Source organism: Hemicordylus capensis, chromosome 6 (assembly GCF_027244095.1).
Source record: "Hemicordylus capensis ecotype Gifberg chromosome 6, rHemCap1.1.pri, whole genome shotgun sequence".
Taxonomy (NCBI): domain Eukaryota; kingdom Metazoa; phylum Chordata; class Lepidosauria; order Squamata; family Cordylidae; genus Hemicordylus; species Hemicordylus capensis.
In genome coordinates this window covers 16,436,188-16,453,621 of record NC_069662.1, presented here as the reverse complement: position 1 = coordinate 16,453,621, position 17,434 = coordinate 16,436,188, and the positions used below count along the sequence as shown (strand labels likewise).

The 17,434-nt window shown below is 47.5% G+C and overlaps 1 protein-coding gene across 2 annotated transcripts in view; it reads left to right on the top strand.

Moving 5' to 3' along the window:
- SRCAP (Snf2 related CREBBP activator protein) overlaps positions 1–17,434 on the top strand; it is a 51,378-nt gene that overhangs the window by 18,992 nt on the left and 14,952 nt on the right. For both annotated transcript variants that reach the window (XM_053260858.1, XM_053260857.1), the window contains exons 12-20: positions 769–1,031; positions 1,123–1,300; positions 1,561–1,697; positions 15,044–15,213; positions 15,300–15,492; positions 15,612–15,748; positions 16,036–16,222; positions 16,396–16,565; positions 16,910–17,265. In XM_053260858.1, coding sequence (XP_053116833.1) covers positions 769–1,031; positions 1,123–1,300; positions 1,561–1,697; positions 15,044–15,213; positions 15,300–15,492; positions 15,612–15,748; positions 16,036–16,222; positions 16,396–16,565; positions 16,910–17,265 — 1,791 coding nt within the window. The remainder of the gene's footprint in view (positions 1–768; positions 1,032–1,122; positions 1,301–1,560; positions 1,698–15,043; positions 15,214–15,299; positions 15,493–15,611; positions 15,749–16,035; positions 16,223–16,395; positions 16,566–16,909; positions 17,266–17,434) is intronic.

The following is a 17,434-nucleotide window of genomic DNA, read 5'->3' as shown; positions in this document are numbered from 1 at the left end:
TCAACCCAATCAGTGGCAGCCCCCCAGTTCTACTTCTTAGCCCCCCCTGTTTTTGACAGGCAAGCCTGGCTTAGAAAATTTTCTTGTCCAAATATCTGAGGGCAAATTTGTAATGTGCCTGAATCCTGGCAATTGCACTATGGAGAAGGGGTTTTGAGTTGGGGAAGAGGCGTTGGGAGGAGATCTGGTCTTCTGGTCGCAAGCATGACTTGTCCCCTTTGCTAAGCAGGGTCTGCCCTGCTTATGTATGAATGGGAGGCTACATGTGTGAGCACTGTAAGATATTCCCCTAGGATGGAGCCACTCTGGGAAGAGTATTTGCATGCAGAAGGTTCCAGGTTCCCTCCTTGGCATTGCCAGATAGGGCTGGGAGAGATGCCTCCCTGTAACCATGGAGAAGCTGCTTCCAGGCTGTGTGGACAATACTGAGCTAGATGGATCAATGGACTAACTTGGTATATGGCAGCTTCCTATGAAATGATAACCACTCCAAAAATAATAAGTAGAAGTTTGCGGAGGCAGCATGAGTTGAATTTGCATGCACGTGGAGATTAGGGTTTAAATGAACTGTGATGGTTGAGAGCAAGAATTGTGCATAAAGAAGGTACAGGTGATGTTTCTTAGATTTCTGAAGTGGTGAGGCATGTTCTATAACCCACTTACATTACCCAGTCCCCCTTATGTAATGATGGTAGGAAGAAGTTGCTCAGCTACCTACTATAAAACTGAAAGTGGAATCATTGTGAATATTGGTGGGTTTTGTTGCAGATTCCACAGAAGATGTGGAGAGCGAGCAGGATGAAAGTGAAGAGGAGGATGCCATGGAAGAGGAGGAGGAGGAGGAAGAGGCAGCTTCAGCAAGCCAGGAGGAGGATTTTGGTGTTGAGTACCTACTCAAGCAGGATGAGGATCGTGGTGGTGAAGGGGACACTGATTCAGCTCCAGCCCCAGGGCCCAAGAAGGAGATCACGGACATTGCAGCTGCAGCAGAGAGCCTGCAGCCCAAAGGTTACACCCTGGCCACTACGCAGGTGAATTGTGAAGAATATCTGAGGCCATTGAGTTGGGTCGGAGAGGGAGTGGGGTAAAGCAGGCAAAGCATCTTGCCCTCTTCCCATGCAGGTCAAGACGCCTATTCCTTATCTGCTGCGTGGGACCCTGCGAGAATATCAACACATTGGGCTGGACTGGTTGGTCACCATGTATGAGAAGAAGCTGAATGGCATCCTGGCTGACGAGATGGGGCTAGGGAAGACAATCCAGACCATCTCCCTGCTGGCACATCTGGCCTGTGAAAAGGGTGAGGGGGGAAGAGGGGCCAAAGGTGTGGGCTCTATGCAGCTGGTGATCTTTTAAATCACATTAGTGGGGGTCAGCATCCACTGTCTCTCCTGTTGGTAGCATGGTTTTGGAAAGCAGGCAGTGGAGCACATAGGTCTAGGTCTGGGTTTGCTCGGGAACAGGGGGGAAGTGTGGCAGAGAGTTGAGTCTCACCGAGGCAGCCTTCGTCTCCACAGGTGAATCACTTTCTCTGTTCTGTGTGTGTTCTTGCTCCTGCAGGCAGTTGGGGCCCCCATCTGATCATCGTTCCCACCAGTGTGATGCTGAACTGGGAGATGGAGATCAAGCGCTGGTGCCCCAGTTTCAAGATTCTTACATACTACGGAGCACAGAAGGAGCGTAAGCTAAAACGGCAGGTGAGGCAATTCAAGCGCTTGTAGCTGCAGTTAAAGGGGGTGTTGTTTGTCACAGTATAAATGATTTAAATCCACTCTTTAAGTTTAAGGAGGTAGCTATATGGTTGGCAGGGTTACTTTCCCTCCTGGAAAACTAGTCTAGTTGGTGATAAACTGGATTGCGAACTGGAGGAGGTTTTTATGAGGTGAGGGAAACTACACTTTGATTAAAGGGGCATTGGGCTGCTCCCATTTCTTTTGCTTGGGTAGCATCTATGAACTGAACGAAGGGCACTATTGCTGTTTATAGAAAGTGAGGTTGTTCTTGCAATTGACTTAAATGTAGTAAAGGTAAAGTGTGCCGTCAAGTTGATTTCGACTCCTGGCACCCACAGAGCCCTGTGGTTTTCTTCTGGTAGGAGGGGTTTACCATTGCCCTCTCTCTCATTTCATCAGCTCATGATCAGTATGAGATGATGCCTCTCAGCATCTTCCTATATCGCTGCTGCCTGATATAGTACCAGTGGGGATTCAAACTGGCAACCTTCAGCCTTTTAGTCAAGCATTTCCCCACTGTGCCATTAGGTGGCTTTGGTTACCCCTTAATATTTAGGTACAGAATAGGATATTCTCAGCTGCTGGGTGAGGACATCTTACGTGGTTATCCTTTCCAGCATGCTCCAGAGGGCAGGACATATTGAAATTAATCTAAGCCTTTAAAAGGCCCCGGAGGATAACTCCTCCCAGTTTAGTTTGTCCTGCAGAGCTCCAGAGCCGACGATCTCACCTTGCTTCTTCTCTACAATTCTTCCTCCAGCCTTTACTACCTGCTGCCTCTTATTCCTCCTCTCTTGCCCTCTTGAATTTTACCAACCTTACCACCTCTGTTTTTTATATATCTTTGCTATCTCTGACCTCCTCCTTTTCCTCTTCTCCCGCCTGCTGATGGAGCCTCAGAGAATCGGCATTTTATAACCACTAATTCTGAAGGGGAAGAAGATGACAGATTCTTCAGCAGGCCCCATCACTAATGTGTGATGGTGCATGCTTCGCAATCCGCCCTGCCAGGAATCACTGCATCCTTGATGGGAGCGCAGTGGAGGGAGGGCATAGGACCCAGAACCCACCTTCGGGCCACCATGGGGGTCAACGGACGGCAATACAATGCGCCCAGAGGCACGAACGCTCAACCTCCCCACTCATCTGCCTTGCGGGCCCTGACCTCATGGAGCTGGAGGAGGCCGGGCTCAGTCCTCCAGTGTTGTCTCCCTCCTCGCTGCTTCCCGCCAAGCCACCAGGATGATCGAGAGCAGACACCAAAGCGCACATGGCACAAAAAAGGAAAGCAAAACCAGGAGGAGAGGCCTGCACCGCTTCTACGGGCACCTCCTCGTCGGACAATGCCGAGTCTCCAGACTCTTCACCGAGCGGGGAGATGCCCTCCTCTCGGCAGGAGGAGGAGAGCATGGGTGGAGGAGCGCCGATTGCGACCCAGCTCCAGGCACTGCCCGCTCAGCTACGGACCCGGTGAGTCCAGGTACCTTCAGACCTTCAACCCCTGGTGGACTAGCACCCTCCCAGCCTGTGGGCCACTCAATTCCAGTCCGCTCTCAGGGGAGATCCCGGAACCCTGGCGCCAGTGGTTTGCAACTATGATTACCCAAATACTGATAAACGCCTGCCAGCCCATTCTCCCTGAGACGAGGATTGTATCTGAGCATTATGGGTTGTCACGACCTACTGCTCCGAGACAGGGCCAATCAGAAGTTTTCTCTCTCAGCAGAAGGGAGGGACAGCCCCCTCAGCCTTCAGTCATGCTCCAAACGGAAATGGCGGTCCACCTTGTCATCCTCCTCTTAGGATTCGTACTCGTCCTCTTGATCCCCCAAGCCTCCTGCAAAAAAGAAAAAGGGTCATAAGAGCAAGCATTCACATATATCTAGAGGGAAGCACTATAGGAAGCCTAGCAAAAAAGCACAGGCGTTCATTCCCCTTCTGACTACTCATCATGAATTTAGAAATACAATTCCCCTGATCCCCATCCATGTAGAGCCCTGGAGCCTCTGCCTTCACAGGGTACCCTGATTTCCCAAGAGGGGCCCATAGGCTCAGGCCAGACACTGGATGAACAGGATCCAGAGCTGGATTCTAAGGAAGAGGGGGAATGGTCGGATGGCCAACAAGTGGAACAGTCTTCCCACTCCTGCAGGCTGTTCCCTTCTGAGGACTTTTGCAACTTATTTGTAAAAGCCCTGCAAACTTTGGGTCTTACTGTTGAGGGTCTACAGTAGACTACTGCTCCTTCCAGAGGGTCTTTAGTCCTCCCTACTACATTCTCTCCAGAGCTGTTGTTCCCTTTACCAGAAACCTTCGCCAGAGGTATTACAACAGGAGTGGCAGGTCCCATCCGTGCAGAAAAAGATTACCGCATGACTTTGTTCCTACAGCTGCTGCCTTGTTCCAAACACCCCCTGTGGATGCTCATGTGCCCGCTCTCGCGTCTGGAACCATGCTGCCCAAAGATGGTGAATCTGTGCTCAAGGACCCCACAGAAAGGAAGCTGGAATTCCAGTTAGAGAAAAATGAATGCATTTCTTTGACTATACGTGCCTCCATAGCAGCATCTGTTTTTTCTAGAGCAGCTTTACTATGGAAGGATGAGCTCCTACAATCACCAACGCTTGATCCATCCAGGCAAAGACAAATTCTCTTGAAGATTCAGAGAGCCCAAGCATTTATAGCAGACACAACCATGGACGTGGTGCATTTTGGGGCACCTTCTACAACTACAGTGAGGGAAATAAGTATTTGATCCCCTGCTGATTTTGTCCGTTTGCCCTCTGACACAGAAATGACCAGGCTATAATTGGAATGGTAGGTTTATTGTAGCTGTGAGAGACAGAACAACAACAAGCAAACCCTCAAAAGCCCAGTGCCCAAAAGTCAGCGATGGATTTGCATTGTAGTGAGGGAAATAAGTATTCGATCCCCTATCAACCAGCAAGATTTCAGGCTCCCAGGTGTCTTTTCACTATATGCAGGTAACGAGCTGAGATGAGGAATACCCTCTGTAAGGGAGTGCTCCTAATCCCAGCTTGTTACAGTACCTGTATAAAAGACACCTGTCCATAGAAGCAAGCAATCACTCAGCTTCCAAACTCACCACCATGCCCAAGATCAAAGAGCTGTCGAAGGATGTCAGGGACAAGGTTGTAGACCTGCACAAGGCTGGACTGGGCTACAAGACTATCGCCCCAAGGATATTTATCAAGGTAATGGCCCCTCTGGTGGCCCACCTCAGGCTCAAAGGAGGCAGACTTTTTGCTTACTGGACGATATCCTCATACAGTCCAGAGGATCTGCAGAACGGGACATCAACACCACCCTCGCGACATTGTCTGCACATGGTTTCCTAATAAACGAGGCCAAGAGCCAGCTACTGCCCTCCACACAGCTACAACACCTAGGAGTAGTCATAGACACCATGTGAGACAGGCTCTTTCTCCTGGACAATGGGAAAGACAAGTTTCTTAACCTGACCAGATCCATGCTGACTCATCGACCCTTCAAAAGGAAGGGTCTAACTTCACTTCCACACCTCAAATGCTTCATACAAGGGGCTACCTTGATATCACTTCCCGTGGTTCACAGATTCCCCTCCTGGGATCTACACAAGGGCCTCGGGGTTCTCCACGCCCCTCCGTTTGAACCACTACACTCTATCCCCCTTCGAATTTTGTCCATGAATATGGCTTTTCTGATAGCGATCATGTCGGCTAGATGAGTCTCCGAACTCAGATCACTATCTGTCAATCCTAAATTTTGTAATTTCTCAGCTGATTAGGTTACCTTGATTCCAGACGCATCATTTCTACCAAAGGTGGTCTCCATTTTCCACAGATCTCAGAACCTCGTTCTTCCTTCCTTTTTATCCGAAACCTTCCAATCCGAAAGAATAAGAATGGCACAAGCTCGACGTCTGTCATTGCCTGAAGGTCTACCTATTTTGGACTTCCTCAGTCAGGACCACGGAGGCATTGTTTGTCTCCTTCCTGCCATCCACAATGGGGCAACAGGTATCTGCCTCCATATTATCCAGATGGATCAAGGCCTGCATCATCTTGGCATATGAAGTGCAGCACCTGCCTATTCCACTACGGCTCATGGCCCACTTCACAAGCTCAACGGCTACTTCAGCAGCATTTCCTACGAATGCTCCCCTTGAAGACATCTGCAGAGCAGCAACGTGGTCCTCCCCTTCCACATTTACTAGACACTACAAGCTGGACTTATGGCAGTCCTCTCAGGCTGCCTTCAGAGGCACGTTCTCCAATACATCCTTCCTCCCCAGTAGCCGGGGTCGCCCTTTCTCCCTGGGTCTGGTTAGCTATGGCATGTCCCACGTGAGATGTCCTCACCCAGCAGCTGAGAAAGGAGCATTGGTCACTCACTGTGAAGGCTTCTTCTTGCTGCTGGTGTTGAAGACATCTCAAACCACCCGGGGCGTCCATGGCTACTGGTCTTGCCTAGTTTTCTTATTATTCTATACTTATTATTCTCCTTTTGGGTTCTTTCCTTTGAGAAGCTTGGCTGCACTAACTAAACTGTGAGGTGTTATCCTCCTGGGCCTCTTAAAGGCTTATATTAATTTGAATATGTCCTGCTCTCTGGAGCATGGTGGGAAGGATAACCACATGAGATGTCCTCAACATCAGCAGCAAGAAAAAGCCTTCACGGTGAGTGATAAATGCTCCTATCTAGCAAATGTAATTGCAAAAATCTTGGAAAATGGCTAAAAGATGACAGCATAGAGAGTATTTTGCTTTGTATGAATCCAGGTGGTTAGAGATTACCCTGTGTTCTATTAAGGACAAAGTATATTCTAGAATTGATCATACTTATGTCTCTCAATTGATTTGTGTAAAAAATTTTGTGAATCTTGGGCAAATCAGATCATGTTCTTATATGTATATGCTGTGGTAGTTATCAAAGGCACAGGACTGAAACATTACGGGACAGATTCTTGGCTGCTTCACAAACACAAGCCAAGGACATCCTAAGTGTGGGTGTACAAGAGTTTTCTCTGATGCCTGGAACCGAGGGCATCTCTGAGTGGGTTATCCTTCCCATGTGCTCCCAGGCAGGACTAATCAGGCACATACTGCTGCCGAGGGGGACTTGCAGAACTTGATTCCCTCTAGGGACTTGGCAGCCGGGATCACCGCCTCCTGAATTACTGCCGTTAGCAGCTACACAGTTCGGCCAGGGATAAATAGAGGATACTGAACTGGGTCCTCCCCCCCCCCCCCGGTGGGCCGTTGGACCTGGAGCTCGGTGCAGGCTAGGAACAGAGGACTAATGATCAGCATGGGCCAGACATCCATCTTGCTCCCACTGTTGCCAGGCACTTTTGAACAGCTGCGTGCGCCAGCAACATCAGCCGCGGCAAATGGCTCTGGAATTTTGACGGGAAATGTAGAACCACTGACTGTGAAGGCGCCCCCTCCCCCAATTCCCATCTCTTTAGTCATGGACCATCGGGCCTCGAAGTCCAAGTCAGGAAAGAGGACCATGCAGAGGGAGTCTTTGACGATGCCAGTGAGATCCCTCCTTGGCGCGTCCCTTCGGGGTGCTTCTCCCATGGGTTAGGAACAAACAATGACAGATCATTGGGTCTTGAATACCATTGCGACAGGCTATAAAATAGAACTAACATCCCTTCCAACCGATTCCTGTCCACACCTCGCTCATGCTGGCCTTTCAAGCACAGAAGTCTAATAGAGGCAGTTAAACATCTATAAATGCTGTAGAACAGATTCCCTCCTTTCAGCAAGGCGAGGGAATTTGCTCCATTCTATTTACTGTGCCCAAAAAGGACAAGTCCCTCAGACCTAAAATTCTTGAATCATTGGGTCCCAAGACGCAGGTTTCACATGGAATCCTTGTGCTCCATAACTGAGGCTTTAAACCTTCAGCAAGGAAAACAGTTCCTCGACCCGACCAGGATCATTGTAACAACAAATGCCAGCAAGACAGGAAGGGGTGCACACTGCCAGCACAGGTCCACCCAGGGATGATGGTCTGAGACAGAGTCCATACACAGCATCAACTGGTTAGAGCTCTGGGTCATTTGACTGGCCTTACTGTCATTCCAGGATGTGATTCTTCACAGTCAAGCGTTAATAGGAACCAAAAACACAACAGCGAAAGTGCACATAGACAGGGAGGGACCAGATCACAGTCCCTACAGACAGAGGCAGCACTGCTCATGTCTTGGGCAGAAGATCACCTGGCTCACTATGTCCCGGGTGACCTCAGTTTTATTGCAGACTGGTTGAGTCGGGAGGAGCTGCTACCAGGGGAGTGGTCACTCAACTTGAGGATATTCCAGAAGATCACAGAACACTTTGAGATGTCACAGGTCGACCTATTTGCACCAACTCTTAATACTCTGCCTCCCAGCTTCTTCACATGTTTTCCATGTTCACAAGCAGAGACAGTGGTACACTTTTAACGCAGTGCCACTGTGTTTACTATATTGGCCCCCCACCCGCAACACCTCTTCTCATACGCTTTCTCCACAGGGTACACCAGCTTACAGCCCAGGTCATACTTGTGGCTCCATATTGGCCAAGGAGATCGTAGCCACATGGCCACGGAGAAACCTTGGTTCCTACCAGTATCGGTGGACCTACTCCATCAAGGCCCAGTAGAGCATCATGATCCAGGCTGGCTATGTCTAGCCGCCTGGAATCTGAGCAAGGAATACTGAGAACATGGCTATAACAGCAGTGAATGAATGAATCTTTATTACAGTCAATGAACCATAACAGAAACAAAACAATACAACACATTTGACAGAATACAAAAAGTGGGGGGTGGGGGGAATAAAAAAATTTTTTTTTAACCAAATCATTCTAATACCATTTACTCAAACAATTTAGATCTAATCTTGACTGCTGCTGCACAAAATTTAGCCACATTAAGTGTTATACATTCACTACAGTCCACTAACAGAAAAGAAACATACCCATCTTCAGTTCTACCAGGGATATGCTATAACAGCAGTGTATTGAATATCATGTTGGCTTTCACAAGAGATTCTACAAAATGAATATCAGTATACATGGAGAGCCTTCCTCTGTTTGTCAGCCAGACATTTGATTCCTTGTGGCACAACAGCTATTAAACACCAACTGGTTTTTCTTCAAGAATGGCTTTTCTTCAACTGGTTTTTCTTCAAGGAACCTCGACGAATCCCTCAAGGCAAATACCCTGAATCGCCAAGTGGCATCGCTTGCAGGGCTTATCTCAGGAGTCACTAGAAGAAATATACAAGACCTTAAAAAGGTTTCTGAAGGGGAAACCCTCCTTTCAACTCCAGTAGTTTATTGGTTTGGGACTTGCATATTGTGCTGAGTTCCATTCCACTTAGATTTCTGTCATTTGACAGCCTTTTTAATAGCAGTGACATCAGCACACAATCTCAGTATTACAGGCTTTGTCTGCCCCAAGCACCTGTGTGTATTTTCAACTGACTCTGTGCACCTTCTACCCGGTCACCTTCTTTTGTCCAAAGGTGGCGTCATCTTTTCTCCAATCACAGGATGTTTTTACCTTCATTTTGCCCCAAGCTGGTGCAGCTGTACGAAAGGTCATGGCACAAACTAGACCTTAAAACATACTTGAAATGTATGGGAGCGCTCCCTCCCAGAGAGTGTTATGTCCAGAGCTGTGGTATGTCCCACTCAGAGAAGTCCTCGGCTCCAGGCAGCAGAAAAAGGAGCACTGGCTCACTTACCGTGAAGGCTGCTTTTTGCTGCTGGAGCAGAGGACATCTCGGTCCTCCCAGGCGGCATCTTGGCCTACTCCATGAGAAACTGTATAATCCTGGGACCTTCTCAAACCTACACACCTTTTGCTTTAGATTGTATTGTGTTTCTTAATATATTTTTTGACTAACTCACCTCATGAGATCCTTATAACTCCTCTTACCTACATACAAGTTTTACTCTTTCCTAGCAGGGTAGGGCCTGATCTTTCTCACATTCAGCCTCAAATAACTGGGTGGGGTTATCCTGCCTGGGGAATGGGACAACTCAACGTGCCGAGGGAAGCGAGGCAAAAACCACCACCCCAATCTGACAAAGAAGAGCAGTTTCCTTTTTAACATCAAAAAAGAAATATGTATATGTGGTGAAATTGGGAGATGTTTGAAAAATGCCATAGTAAAACATCAAAAAATATTTTATTAAGCTATTTGATAATTGTGAGCTATGGCACGCAAGTATTCTAAGCAGCTTCTATTGCCATAATCGGACACAATATTTGAAATACGCTCATCTGCTTTGCGGTATTTCTTCAGTTTGACTGGAGGACTGCTGCCTGAAACGAGCTGTTCATAATAGACGTCTCTGCCCTTCTGCACCTTTCTGAGGCCATCAATGAACTTTCAGATCATAGGATGGCACATTCCAAGTTCAGCTTGGAGGCGATGATGAGCAGCTTCGGCATGGTTGTTAGTGCGATCATCGGCATTCAGCGTTCTGTCGAACAGATTCCACATTGGGGGAGGAAACAAAGGAGACAGTCTACCGTGTCCTCCGAATTCTTGAACAGCACCTATTGATGCCAAATGCTTCCTCATATTCTGAACCAGGTGGAAGAAGCAGCCATTTAGAGCTGTTTCAGAGAAGCATTCCCTTATGGCATTCATCGCAGCCATTTCGTAGTCGCAGTGAATGGACTGTGGCCGTATGTTAGGCACCAGTGTTTTAATAAAATCAAACAACCGCTCGTACGTAGCACGCTGTTTGTTTGGCAGAAAGGCATACAACATTGTATGCAGACCCCCGTACTTCTTTGCCAGGATTACATAGACCTGGGCAAAGAGTTTGGGGGATATTGCAAATGTGCCGTCCATGTACCAGGTGTCAGATGTTTGCAGAATTTGCAGCCAACTTGTCCTGCCAAATATAAGAATCCTTCTGGATCCCTCTCCAATATCACCAAGCAAGAATGACTCCTGCACGCCTGTTGTTGGTGAATAGGTCTAGTATTCCTCAGGTAATACAAGGTCATTCAGGCTGACTGGGTCCAAAGGTGCTGCCTCTAACTGATTTCGGCTTCACCGGATTGTTTTCCGTAAAGCTGCAATTCTCTGAATTAAGGCATGAACCGCTGAGCTCACATTGGACAGGCACGAACGAATAACTTTGGTTGTGCCCTTCACCGTTTCTTCAGCTTGCCACTTTATCCCTGTCACAAATCTTGCCACTTCAGTATTCACTGCCGAAGGAAAGTGGGAATGTTCATTGATCTTCTTGATCACCTTTCTGTTCCTGGTGTGAATTCTGGCCTTGTATTGTCCAATCTGTTCACAACGTCAAAATTTAACAGAATCATCAACTGCACTGTGTCTATCGAATACATAAAGGTATCCATCACAAGCGAACTTTCCCCTTCCTCTCTGGCTTAGAACTGTCACATCCATCTCACAACTAGCTGTCCAGCTGTATGATTTTTGCAAGGAAATTGTGTGTGTGTATATAAGCGAGGATACAAAATTTAAATAACGACACTGAAATGCTAGGAGATAATATTAAAAGAGAGGATGAGATAAAAATAAAAGTAATGGAATCACTAAAGGATACAAAACTTAAATAATGGCGATGAAATGCTATATTAAAAGACAGAAACAATGATATAAAGATAAAGGCAATGGAATCGTGTTGAGTTGTAAAGATGACGGGATGAGATAAGTGATATGGGAAGGATGCAAGCAGATATGCCAGTTTTCAGTATGCAGAATGCAGCCCAGTTAGAACTGCTTGGTTTTCTTGTTCAGGCATATGAACACTGATATATTGAAAATTTTAATCAAAGATTCCTAATTCACATATTTTTACGAATGGGCAAGGAAATATAATACTTTTGACACGAGGGGTTTTGATTAGGTGTATGCTGTTAAATTAAGAAAAAATGCATATATGAAACACCACATTAGGAGGACTGTGCAGATGGCAAAATCATCTTGTGTGTTTCTTTGGGGGCATGATTCAAATGACAGACATTTTGACCCTGCTTTCTTCTGAGTACTAATGTCAAGCATCGTAGCTCCATTTCTGAGAATAACTGGAGATCAACTTGCAATTAGTTTCTTTGTAGAGGATACATTCTTGTTGTCTACTCCTGTGCCCCAAATGAAAACGGCAACTCCTCTCTGCCAGATTCAGGCGGGCGGCGGGGCGGTTTGCTGAGGGGCTTCATCTTCTGTTTTGATGTTGCAAAGGAAACTGCTCTTCTTCGGCAGTTGGCCGACTTTCTCTGCGGCCAACTCACTGCCGGGAAAAACTCAATGCGAATCTCCGACAAACACTTCAAAGCAGCTCCCTGTTCTCTCTTCGCAAACAAACAAACCCGATTGTGCCCCGCACTTCAAAACAGTTCTCTGCTCTCTCTATATGGGGCTTGGTAGTGGGCGAAGGAGGCGCAGAACAGCCAGCTCCTGCCAGCAACCAGCGGACATGCAATTATTACTTTATTTGAATTTGAGTTTAATAGGATGTCTCCTCCTACCTCTGGAGTACAATACATTAGAAGGCAGCACACAAAAATGGTAAACAAACCCACAAACAGGTATATGAAAATATTTCATCCAACATGCTAAAACACAAATGATAAAAATCAAGCTAAGCTTAAAATGGGACTAAAAACAAAGTAAATTAAAAGCCTAATGAAAGGTCAACATTTGTACAGCCCTCTTGAATGAGGCCAGAGACTAGACTAGCATTTTGCTAGTAATCAATAAGTAGCCACATTAAAGAAACCACCACCACTTATAGGCCCATATAACTGTATGAGTTTGCATACAAATCATTTGCGTAAAAACAGTTATAACTTCAAGCAAACATTGTAAATTTAGACATAAGAATAACAGCCAATTATGAAACTGCAAGTGAAACAGCCCCCCAAATTTGGAAAACCCACACCAATTACACGGAGAGCCAAACACTAGCATGGAATTCCATAGTGCAATAAAATGCTATTGCTATGCAAGCTCTGGAAATAACAATGCTACATGGATGGTAAAATGTATGAACAACAATGCACCAAGCTGAACGATCTTAGATGCATTTCTGCTTGATGTTACAAAAATGTACTAGTAAAACATAAAAAAACATTTTTGTTAAACTGCTATTCTATGCCACTTCTATTGCCATAATCGGACACAATTTTTGAAAGGCGCTCATCTGCTTTGAGGTTTTTTTCCAACTTGACTGGAGGTCTGTGGCCTGAAACGAGTTGTTCGTAATAGGCATCTCTGCCCTTCTGCACCTTTCTGAGGCCATCAATGAACTTCCATATCGTAGGATGGCACATTCCAAGTTCGGCTCAGAGGCCCGTTTTCAATATGCAGAGCCAGGCTTGGGGTACAACCCCTGCTAGCTTGGCAAAGAGGCACCTTTTAACACAATGGTTCTCTTTATTTAGCAGGAGAGTAACTGGCCCTATCCACCCCCAGCACAGTACCTCCAGTGACTGTTGCTGGTGTCTTATATTTTTGTTTCTCTTTAGATTGTGAGCTCTTTGGGCACAGGGATCCATCTTACTTATTTGCTATTTCTCTGTGTAAACCGTCCTGAGCCATTTTTGGAAGGGCGGTATAGAAATCGAATGAAAAGTCCTTTTTGTCTTAATGCAGAAATTCAAATCAAGGAGGCTTAGAGCCAAGCATATCATGACAGGAGTGCACTTCCCATCCCTATAGAGAGAACAAGGAACTGTTTTGAAGTGTGGGGCACTATTGGGCTTGCTGGTTGCGACTCAAATTCAAATAAAGTAATAATTGCATGTCCGCTGGTTGCTGGCAGAGGAGCGGACTGCTCTCTGCCTCCTTTGCCCACTTACCACCCCTATGGAGGGAGCAGGGAACTGTTTTGCAGTGCGGGGCACTTGAAGTGCAGGGCGGGTTGTTTGTTTGCGAAGAGAGAGCAGGGAGCTGCTTTGAAGTGTTTGTCAGAGATTCGTATTGAGTTGTCCCTGCAGTGAGTTGGCCGTGTTGAGCTGTCCCAGAGTGAGTTGGCTGCAGAGAGTTATCCCATTCCCCTCTCTGCCAAAGCAGGAGGTATGACAGGCATGAGGAGGGGGAATGTGGGACAAAAAAGGTGCAGTGCAGCATGCAGAGGCAAGCTGAGCGGTAGGAACGATGAGCCACAGGGACAAATGTTAAGGCTTGGGGTACAATAGGGTCCATTTAGGCATGCCCAGAGACTGGCATTTGCCCCATTGAGGTGTGGGCTCCTTCCTCCACCTGGGCCATGTCACAAGCTGCTTTTGAAGCCAAGATGAACTTGGAGATGGTGAGCCACAGTCCCAGAAGCCAGGGCTGCTCTCTGCCAGATTCGGAAGTGTGGAATTGCCTCGCCTTGCCTCCCTCCTGCTTGTGTTACAACTGCTCTCTGCCAGATTCGGGGGTGGGGGGAGGGTTTACTGGGAGGCTTCCTCTTTTATTTTGATGTTGCAAAGGAGACTCACTATCAGGAGAATGACAGCAACTGCTCGGCGCGTTGAGTTGTCCCTGCGGTGAGTTGGCCGCGGTGAGTTGTCCTAGACCCTCCTGCCTGGGCTCTTAAGGCTTGTAACAAATTATAATTAGTACTGGCTGGGAGCATGTGGGAAGAATAACCCACTCAGAGATGTCCTCGGCTTCAGCAGCAAGAAGAAGCCTTCACAGTAAGTGAACCAATTCTTTTTCACATTAAGCCACCTTGACTGGTTGGCAATGTATCTAAAGCCATATACAGAGGCTCTTTGATCAGCTGTGCTACATAACATAATAAGCTACAAGAGGAGAAAGAAGTAGCCTGCCTTAGAGTTAAACATAAAATAGATCAGTTAGAAAGGAAGGAAATTTACAGTGGATCATGTGAAAAAGCCTAGTCTAAAAGCAAAATCTAAATTTACTTAAACGTTCTTTATGAATGTGCTGATCCAGGAGGGTTCTTCCAAAGGTCCATCTAGTCCCAGCATCCTGTTTCCAACAGTGGCCAGTCCATAAGCAAGCTATGAAGACAAGAGCCTTCCTTGTATGTTTGCAGCATTTGGAAATTGGATATACTGCCTCTCAACATGGAACATACAGACAGGGGTGTGTTCAAACATGAAGTGAATAATCGCTGTTAAGCTTGATGGTTTTTGTACAACTCTGGAAATTGGCCTTAATACTGTCCAGAAGAGAGTGGCTTATTGGGGTGCTAGCAGTAGTGGACATGGTCAAGCTTTCAGACATACTATGTAGAAGGAATTGTTTGATTAAGGAACAAACTGACTAGCCATGTTATAACCCCTTTGCTGTCTGAATCCAGGGTTGGACCAAGCCCAATGCCTTCCATATCTGCATCACCTCATACAAGCTGGTACTGCAAGACCACCAAGCCTTTCGACGCAAGAACTGGAAGTATCTGATCCTGGATGAGGCTCAGAACATCAAGAACTTCAAGTCCCAACGCTGGCAGTCTTTGCTCAATTTCAACAGGTGGGAAGTGTGTGATGTTGTCCCGGGACAGAATAGAGAATAGTCTGCTCAGAGGTTCTCACTCTCCTGTCATATTTGTGTTCCAGCCAGAGGCGGCTTCTGCTGACTGGGACTCCTCTCCAGAACAGCCTGATGGAGTTGTGGTCCCTCATGCACTTTCTCATGCCCCACGTCTTCCAGTCACACCGTGAGTTCAAGGAGTGGTTTTCCAACCCGCTGACAGGCATGATTGAGGGCAGCCAGGAGTACAACGAAAACCTGGTCAAGAGGCTGCACAAGGTGAGCTGGGAGGAAGGTCAGGGCCTCAGTCAGAGAATGCTGAAGCCACACAGTGGGCTTGCACAATAGGAGGAGATTTGGGACTGAAGTTTTTGCCACATCTGTCCCGCTGCTAACAGGTGCTGCGGCCCTTCCTCCTGCGGAGGGTGAAAGTGGATGTAGAGAAGCAAATGCCAAAGAAATACGAACATGTCATCAAGTGCCGGCTCTCCAAACGCCAGCGTTATCTCTACGATGATTTCATGGCCCAGGCTACGTAAGTATGAGAGGCTGGTGGTTATAAAATTGCTGGGGGCGGTAATACCGGAAGCCAGAATTGTTGGATCTGAACTTGTTGCCTGGAGCATATAGAGCCGATAGTCAGGGTGCCTGGGTTCTATCTTGGGGAAGGAACTGCGATCCTGAGGATGAGCCCGTTGTTTGCTATCTGGCTTCCTGTTCTCCCAGTTCCTCAACATTGCTTTCTTCTCTGAGGTCAGTCATGATAACTGATGTTTGGTGCCTTTTGAGCACAGCTGACCCTTTGGCTGGTTCCCCTTTCAGCACCAAGGAGACCTTGGCAACAGGGCACTTCATGAGCGTCATCAACATTCTGATGCAGCTCCGCAAGGTCTGCAATCATCCCAACCTCTTTGACCCGCGGCCCATCCACTCGCCGTTTATCACCGAGGGTATCTGCTTCAACACAGCCTCCCTCGTCTTGCATGCCCTTGACAACGACCCTTTCAAGGCAGGTGCTTCTCCACTGGTGTGGTGGGAGAGCAGGATGCACTGTTTAGAGAACATGGGTGGGGAAATGACAGCCTTCTTCTAGGCTGCAAGTAGAGACGAGTACAGGAGGAATAGCCCGGCGGCAGACTGGGCTGGCTCTTGTTCCTATGATGTGGGTCTTCTTTCTTACAGCATGTAGACTTGGGCATGTTTGACCTCATCAACTTGGAGGGCCGTGTGTCCCGTTACGAGACAGATACGTTTCTGCCCAAGTGGAAGGTGACAAGGAAGCTAATTGAGGAAATTGCTGAGTCCCCAGACCCTCCACCCAGACCCAAGCCAGTCAAGATGAAAGTGAACAGGTATCTGTGAGACTTCTCCCTTCCCTCCCAAGGTGAACAAGTGTCCTAGAAAGGCAGGTGTTCTCCCTCAACCTTGACTCTGGAGGATGTGGAGCTTTATGGTCTGAAGGAGGACCATGTTCTACTTCTTGCCAGCAGAATTTATATGGCAAGATACTGGCTAGCAGTCCGGAACGGCTTCAACCAGTGTGTTCTGACGATCTTGGCTATTGAAGATCTTGAGGTAGTCTCGACTAAGATCTCCCTGTTTGGGGCTCTGCTGTAGAAGATGGCGATCTTACAGGGGGAAGAGAGGGTACAGTATTCTAGTGCTGAGTCTTGTGTTTTTATCTCTTCTCCTCCAGGATGTTGCAGCCAATGCCCAAGCCGGAAAACCGTACTGTGGTGCTGGTGAACAGCCCTCGCCCTGCAGCCCCCTTGCAGAGACCCATAGCCCCTGTGCTTTCAGAGCCAATGACACCAGCTCTGGCCCCCATCCAGCACCCAGGCCCCATCTTGCCAGGGCCTGTGCAGCCCCCCACACTCCCAGTCTCAGTCTCACTCCCTGTCGCAGTGTCCGTCCCTATGCCTCCCTCACCGGTGACCATGTCAGTACCAGTGCCTCCTTCTGCCAGACCACAGGCCCCAACTCTAGTGCCTCCTCTAAGCCAGAACAACACAGCTGCTGCCCTACTGCAGGCCCAGGCCTCTGCTCCACAGGGTAAGGCTCAGGGGGAGTGTGGCGGGGAGGGATCGAAGGGAGAGGGGTATTCACACTCTTCTTAGTTGAGGCTCAGTTCCAAAGAATGTTTGACTACCTGATTGTAGCTTTTCTTGTAAATGCTCACATAAGAGAAAGGAGGGTAAATCTGAAAAATGTGAAGCTGCTA